General features: G+C 35.1%; 1 protein-coding gene across 1 annotated transcript; it reads left to right on the top strand.

The window, feature by feature from the left end:
- Positions 1-1,870: 1,870 nt before the first annotated feature.
- On the top strand, positions 1,871-2,335 carry LOC139868031 (uncharacterized mitochondrial protein AtMg00240-like). Its single transcript, XM_071856396.1, has one exon. The coding sequence runs from the start codon at positions 1,871-1,873 to the stop codon at positions 2,333-2,335; it is 465 nt and encodes a 154-aa protein (XP_071712497.1).
- The last annotated feature ends 4,311 nt before the right edge of the window (positions 2,336-6,646 follow it).

Consider the following 6,646-nt stretch of genomic DNA (forward strand, 5'->3'; position numbering starts at 1 on the left):
TCACCAATTGACCCTTACCGGATTTGGAGCTTGTCTTTGGAGCCAAACCAACATCTTTAACCGAGTTGAAGGAATATGTTAACACTTTCGCCGAATGATTGCTAATGAGTGTGCCCGAAAAAGAAGGAATCAATCTCTGCTTCGTTAAATCGTCAAATAAATCGAGCTTACCCTATCCGCTAGAAGGTTCAATACTCGACTTCTCAAAAAATGAATTTTGAACCGCATCACCAATCTCCAGGTCGTCTTCTTTATCATGCAAACTAAGAGAAATACTCTTACCGATTAAAGGTCGAAGTTGAAACTAAACATGGATCATAGCAAGATACTTATGAGACAAAAGTGGAGAAAGAACAAAGTGAATAGTTTAATATTGATAAAATTGGAGTAGCATCCAACATTTTAAGTCATAAATTGAACCCTACTGGTTTGGATAGTGTTGAAGGGAGTTCACGAGATTAAAAGGGAAAATAAAACAATTTATATTCAACAATTATGACATTTAAGAGTATTTTGGGTTAAGGGTATTTTGGGTAGAAATATATAAATGTTGTGGATTTATCAAAAGAGAGTGTGAAAATATCACCATCCGAAACCGCTTCTCTTTTGGCACTTTATCCATGCTAAGGCGTATCTATGTGTGCTTGATTATAGGGACAAAAATAATTTAAAAAAAAAAAAATTATACCGATAGTACTTGTGGTTTTCTCAAAAACACATGGATAGTTCAAATTAGATTTTTTCAACTAAATAGTCCAGAAGAATGGACTTATTCCACGGATAGTCCAATTGTCTGTTAGCTGTTAATTTTATCCGTTAACTCAAAACATGTGCCAAACATGTGAGGGTATTTTTGTCATTTGAATTCGTCTCCCCTTTACTTCTTCCTTTCTTTTTCTTTCAAATATCCTCTTTCCAGATATTTCATCAAACAAAAAACGCTAACCTAATTTTTTAAAAATTAATTGCAAAGTGTTGATTGAGGCTTCTTCGTAGTTCAACAGGGTGACCTCCCTTCTTCTCTTCTTAATCTTTTGTGTCCCTTCTTCTCCCACCTTCTAGTCGTTACAGACTATATATCAGAAAAGATGAACGAGAAGAAAAATAAGGCTTCGTTTGGCTCACTGAATCCAATAGGATTCCGGCGGAATTGGAATGGAATTTAGACATGACGTGTGTCTAAATTCAATTTCAATTCCGCCGGAATCCCATTGAATTATGTCAAATGGATGTGTCTAATGCCTTTTTACATGGTGAAATAATGGAAGAAGTATACATGAAGATGCCATTATAGGCACCAAGAAAATGGTTTTCAAATTTGTCATCTGCCTTGGTGTCATTTAGGTTCATACAATCTAAAGCTGACTATTCTTTATTCACTAAAAAGGATAATGAACAATTCACAGCTATTGTTGTTTATGTTGATGATTTATTGATCACCGGGAACAGCAGGGCAGGATATTGGGGCGTGCAAGGCGTGCGGCCGCACAGGGCCCAGTATATTTAGGGGCCCAAACATTTTAGCCCAATATTACATATCTATGTTCATTTGTTAATTGAGATGGTAAAAATTTTAAAAATAGAAAACATAATCAACGTCGAATACAAAGGGCTCACTTTTGTTTATTGAACTCATTATTATATATGAAAAATTTCGTATATAAAGGGCCCAATTTTGTTTATCGAACAGGGCCCATAAAATTGACAGGACGGCCCTGGGAACAGTCTTGTTCACATTAACTAGTTGAAAGAACAATTAGAGCCTCATTTTCATATGAAAGATTTGGATCAATTGAGTTATTTTATTGGTTTATAAGTGTCGAAATCTGATCAAGGCATCTTTGTTTCTCAAAGGAAATACACTTTAGACATGTTAAAGGATGTTAGTATCATTAATCAAAAGACATATAAAACACCTTTAGATCTGAACTGCAAGTTGACTCCAGAGGCAGGTGCTCCTTTACCAGATCCTGAAGTATGTAGGAGATTGAATGGGAAACTAATATATCTGAAAATAACAAGGCCATATATATGTTATAGTGTTCTATTGCTAAGTCAGTTTATGCAACAACCTACTTTTGTTCATTTACAAGTTGTGGAGCATCTTCTTCGATATCTCCCTTTAGCACCTGCTCAAGGAACTTTATTAGATTGTGATTCTGCTATCCAATTAAAGACGTTTTGTGATTCTGATTGGGAAAGTTTCCCTATAACACACAATCAACTACTGGATATTGTATTCTGTTGCGTGATTCTCCAATTTCATGGAAACAAAAAAGGCAAGGTGTTGTTTCTTGTTCATCAACAGAAGCCGAATACCGGTCAATGGCATTAACCTGTTGCGAGATAAAATACCGATCAATGGCGTAATTTATGTGCGCTTGGTCCTTTTGATTTGTATTGTGCAATCAAGCTGCAATTTATAATGCAGCTAACCCTGTTTTTCACGCAAGAACGAAAGACATTGAAGTCGATTGTCATTACATTCGTGATCAGATTAAGTCAGTAAATATCCAAACGAAATATGTCTATACTAAAGCTTAGTAAGCCGATGTATTCACCAAAAACTATACCCTCAGATAAACATCATCATCTTCTTCGCAAGTTGGGAGTTGCAGAGGTATCCAACTCACAACTTGAGGGGAAGTATCAAGGGAATGCAAGTCGAGGGGTCAGAAATGAAAATATAAGAGACCAAAGGCTAAAGATGTACATAAGTCGAAGGGTTCATAGTGTATTTATGCATACTGTAGGGATTATTTGGTAAATAGATCTAATTTAGTTGTTAGGCTGTTAGTTCTGTTATGATTGTACTTAGGGCTCAGTTATGGAGAGAGACGATTGTAATTCAATTTAATGGAATGTAAAGTTTTCTCTCAAATTGTTTGTGTATTGATGAGATGGTTTTGTTTCCTTTCTGCACATACTACTACTCTCTTTTAGATTTATATTTGAATTAAACTTTGACTCGACTATGAAACAATCTCACGAGAAACTATGACTCGATAGTTGTAATTAGCAAGTGTTCCGTTTGAAGTTCGTCCCAAGAGAGCGGTAGTTGCTAGTTGAGTTTATGTAAAGTCATAATCGTCCTAAGTTGTGTTTGATTGGGGGGTTTTGAAGTTAAGATACTAAGAAGACTAATTAAACTAAGAACTAAAGTGATTAAGTAAATATCATTATTAAAAGCATGTGCACTTTTTTAATCCACTTGAAGCATTTGGGTTGTTCCTTGTTCACTTAAGATTTAATCGTGTTCAAACTTTGGACTAGTATCCCTACTAGATGTTATTGTGATCAAATTAATACTAGCAAATTCCCATAAGCTTATACCAATCGATCTTAGTTGAATCATGCAATTATCATAAGTACTTAGCCTAGGTTAAAGTCCCCTAAAATCACTTGATGATCAAAATCCCTTAAGAACACCAACTTCACTATATTGACTAAGGACCAATTGATTACCAACCCAAACTAGAACCCCAATCCCTTGAAAGCTCTAATTTGATTGTCTAGATCACCTAAGTGTTAAAGTATAAATTGCTTCACTAATCAAATCCCTTTGAATGCTACACAACCTATATAATCAAAGTCAAGTCCAAAATAATCATAACAAAAGATCTTGTGACTAATTCCAATGACAAATCACAATCATCAACTACAAATTCATCTAAACACAATCAATAATTATCAATATGAACAACCTAAAGCATTCAAGCTTCATAACCAAGAGCACATAATAAAATCTAGCCAATCATGGCTAGAACTAAATCAATACAAGCTATTAAAGTTAATCTAAACATGATTAAGCAATAAACAAGAGTAAATTGTACCAAACTTATGAAATTACAAAAGTGACTAGGTGAAGAAGATGAAGATGATGAAGAACAAGCTTTAGATCTTGATTCAATCTTCAAATCCTTGATGTAGAATGGAATGGATGATAGAAACTTGATGAAAACCTTGATAAAATAGCTAAGAAATCCTAAATTTGATCAGGCACCACGAACTATTCTATTGAGTGAATGATATGATGAAAACCCTCATCTCTTCCTTTTTATACTCTTCAAAATCTTCCCAGAAAACGCAGGTGGAACGTCGTTCCTCCTTAAGGAACGTCGTTCTTGGGCTTCAGAAGTGGAACGCCGTTCTGGTTGACACAACGTCATTCTTGAATAAATGTGGAACGCCGTTCTTTCAAAGGAACGTCGTTCCTGAATCGTGCTAGAATTTTCATCTTGTTCAGTTTCCATTTCCTTTGTAAATTTCCCAGGTAGAACATCGTTCTGGCTTCTAGAACGTCGTTCTTGATGATGGAACGACGTTCCTTGATAATGGAACGACGTTCTTGTTGCCAGGATGAAAACTTTGCAGTTTTCTTGATCATTTTGCATACTTTAGTCAATTTTACATCAATTTTACACTTAGAACTGCAAAAGCACTCAGAACGCGATTGAACCCAAGATCATAACCTTTTTGAGCACTTTGAAAACGAAAACCGAGTGAAACGAGGTAGATATTGCGTGAGAAACAAAGCGTGGATGAGCAATATCATGTACATTTACTCATAATTTACCATTGTAAAAGATAGTTGAAGCTTTTTTGGATATAGATCTATGTATTTGTATTCTTAATTTTGTGTCATTATTGTTAAAAAGATTTAAAAAATTTGATAGTATCATTACTTTTCCTATTTAGATCTGGGCGTTCATGTCTATTTTTATATTTAGATTTGGGTAAAATTGGTGTCGCGTTTGAGAAAGAAAAGTAGATATAGAGTTCACATTATTTGTTTTATTATTTACAATATTAGTGTCTTTGAAGTAATGTAATCTATTATTTATTTGCTACTTATGAATTAAACTCGATCTAGAATTTGTGTGAATAGTCCGGACCGACCAGCGTGTAATATCCGTCCCACATCAGTTGGAGAGGGGAACGAAGCATGCCTTATAAGGGTGTGGAGACCTTTCCTAGCATGACGTGTTTTGGGGCCACAAGCGCAGCAGATCCCATGAGAACTCTGTAGTTAAGCGTGCTCAGGCGAGAGCACTACCAGGATGGGTGACCTCCTGGGAAAGTGATTGTCGTGTTTGGTCGCCAAGAAAAATCCATGCGCCTACGGGAAAAGCGGACAATATCATGCTACGGGGAATGTGTCACCTGGGATCTACAAATGGTATCAGAGCCAGGCCCCGAACCAAAATGTGCACAGCGAGGACGCTGTGTCCCATTAGGGGTGGATTGTTATATCCGTCCCACATCGGTTGGAGAGGGGAACGAAGCATGCCTTATAAGGGTGTGGAGACCTTTCCTAGCATGACGCGTTTTGGGACCACAAGCGCAGCAGATCCCATGAGAACTCTGCAGTTAAGCGTGCTCAGGTGAGAGCACTACCAGGATGGGTGACCTCCTGGGAAAGTGCTCGTCGTGTTTGGTCTTTAATGACCCGTCCTAATTCATCTGGACGAATACATTACATTTGGTTACATCGCGAGGTACTTGACCTCTATATGATACATTTTACAAACAGTGCATTCGTTTTTAAAAGACAAACTTTCATTTCATCGAAAGTTGACGGCATGCATACCATTTCATAATATATCCAATTATAATTTACTTAATAATAATCTTGATGAACTCAACGACTCGAATGCAACGTCTTTTGAAATATGTCATGAATGACTCCAAGTAATATCTCTAAAATGAGCAAATGCACAACGGAAGATTTCTTTCATACCTGAGAATAAACATGCTTTAAAGTGTCAACCAAAAGGTTGGTGAGTTCATTAGTTTATCATAATCATTCATTTTCATCATTTTATTAGACCACAAGATTTCATATATTCAATTGTACACGTAACCCGAGTACATAATAACACGCGTAACCCGCGAATTAAAAATCATTCATATGGTGAACGCTTAATAACCAACTTAACTTTAATGCATAGAATATCCCCAAACGGAACCTCTCGTCTGTATAATAATAATAATCTCGAAGTACTAAAGCATCCGTACCCCGGATGGGACTTGTCGAGGTCCATAGATCTATCTTTAGGATTCGCGTCAATTAGGGGCCATACCCGTTTCCTAATTATTAGGTTACCAAGCTAAAAAGGGGTGATATTCAATATTCATAATCCAGCCATAGAATGTAGTTTTTGATCACTTGTATCTATTTTGTAAAACATTAGTAAAATCAGCGCATGTATTCTCAGTCCCAAAAATATATATAAAAAGGGAGTAATGAAACTCACAATACGATATTTTGTAGTAAAAATATGCATACGACGGAACTGAACAATGCAAGGTTGGCCTCGAATTCACGAACCTATATCATTTATATATATTAACACATATAATAACATTTAAACAAGTTGATATTATTAATATACTAGTTTTATTAATGATTTATGTGTTACCCTAAATAAATATATTAATCATATCATTTTTATATATTTTAATTACATAGTTATTATTTATATATATCGGATTCTTATTAAGGTATTTTAATTAAAACATATATGATATATTGAAGTTTATATATAAGGTTATATTAATATATATTTATATCTTATATGTAATTTAATCAATAATAAATAATAATATTTTATTTTGAAAACAAAATAGTTTGTAAGCTGAACCT

The sequence above is a fragment of the Rutidosis leptorrhynchoides genome, chromosome 1 (assembly GCF_046630445.1).
Source record: "Rutidosis leptorrhynchoides isolate AG116_Rl617_1_P2 chromosome 1, CSIRO_AGI_Rlap_v1, whole genome shotgun sequence".
In the NCBI taxonomy this organism is placed as follows: Eukaryota; Viridiplantae; Streptophyta; class Magnoliopsida; order Asterales; family Asteraceae; genus Rutidosis; species Rutidosis leptorrhynchoides.

Bases quoted from the DNA above. Each gene is read 5' to 3' on its own strand.
- LOC139868031 (XM_071856396.1), top strand. From the start codon at position 1,871: ATGTTAAAGGATGTTAGTATCATTAATCAAAAGACATATAAAACACCT.